This window comes from Loa loa (assembly GCF_000183805.2).
Source record: "Loa loa unplaced genomic scaffold supercont3.2174, whole genome shotgun sequence".
NCBI classification, from domain to species: domain Eukaryota; kingdom Metazoa; phylum Nematoda; class Chromadorea; order Rhabditida; family Onchocercidae; genus Loa; species Loa loa.
Genome location: NW_018110353.1, coordinates 1 through 1,467, shown reverse-complemented (window position 1 = coordinate 1,467; position 1,467 = coordinate 1). Strand labels below are relative to the sequence as shown.

Sequence of the window (1,467 nt, the reverse complement as noted above, 5' to 3'; positions counted from 1 at the left end):
CAGAAGGAAGCTAGCGAACGAAACTTGAAGGATTATAAAATAAAAGTTCTCGGAACGATTAATGCCAATTAGTCAGTTGTGTGTGAAATGAACATACGTTCTTCTGCTTTTGTTGTCGCTATTAATCCACCATCTTCCCATAACTCATCTGTTTTATAATCTGTGCCAATCTCCGCAGCTGAAATTAATACCACGACAAATGTGACAAAATTATTGAAAGAAGGAGGAATCCTTGAGATTTGGAATGGTTATTACTATTTATGGTTATCCTTGACTTATCAACAATAAGAAACTAAGTTTTTATTGTTTTGAATTTCTTCCTTCCAAAGAAATGAAGTAGTAAAGTGACTTTCGTCTGCCGCAAAGGTAAAGTCAATGTATTCGAACTAATACAGTTCCGCTAAAATTACTTCACCCATCAAATGCTGCTCTACGAGAAATCCCAAATGAAAAAGATGGAATGATGCAGAATGCAATATGTACATAGCTGATTTGTATTTTATTAGAAAGCAAATCAGAATCATAAAAAAGTGACATGCATAGCATACCTAGTACTCCATCTGCCACTCCTGCTGCTCGAGGTGCGGCCGGGGCGGCAGCCTGGCAATAGATGAAAAATGCAATATGTACTATTAACTTTGCCATATTTAAAGTTATCTGTGCAATAATTTCGATGTTTTCTAAAGACAAGTTTTACTTTATTGAAAAATAGCAGCCATTTTAAAAAGAGTCTTAGTTAAACGCTTAATGGTATTATTTGAAACATTAGAAATAAGAAGTGAGCAAGTGTCTTTTGGAACTTTTGGCATATGTAAAATATCTCTCAAATCCATTTCGTGTCATTCAGAAAAATAACAACCGCAAAAGACATCATTTAGTTTCAGTTTCCATTATTGAATTCAAGCTCTCACTTTATTTGACATAATAATGATCAAGTAAATGTCATTCGGCAGGGGGTACCGCTCCCAGGATAGGTACTAGGCATGTTAATCTTACAGTTTATTGTAATGTGGTAAATTTCTGAACAATATGTCATTCAGATAAATAGGTTCTGGAGCAGTATCGAGAAAGATCGACATTAGAGCAAAATTTTCACTGACAAACACAATATCTACGAACATTTTTTAAACACTAAAAGAAAAAAAGGATGCGGGATCATTAATGGTTGAAAACCTAACGACAGCGCGTTTTATACTTCCGCAACGGAATCTTGGACTATATCCTGCTCGATATTAGCGGATCAACGCTCAATTTTCCGCATTTCTAGAGTAGAACGGACGAAGAACTGATTTAGGCAGACTGATAAGAACACGGTTTTGAATATCCAGTTTTACCTTTCAGCGACAACAATGTATTATCACTCTTTTTATAGGAATTAACTGTGTTCAATAAATATGTTATCTTTGAACGTTCGAAACTAAATTCTGTTTTTCTTTAAAATTCTTGTAATTCAAATTGTGGAAATAC

The 1,467-nt window shown here is 34.5% G+C and overlaps 1 protein-coding gene across 1 annotated transcript; it reads right to left on the bottom strand.

The window, feature by feature from the left end:
- Positions 1–68: 68 nt before the first annotated feature.
- On the bottom strand, positions 69–645 carry LOAG_19142 (hypothetical protein; the record flags this gene model as incomplete). Its single annotated transcript, XM_020451796.1, has 2 exons — positions 69–178; positions 549–645. 2 exons carry the CDS (start codon positions 643–645, stop codon positions 69–71), a joined length of 207 nt encoding a protein of 68 aa, XP_020304398.1.
- Between the last annotated feature and the right edge of the window lie 822 nt (positions 646–1,467).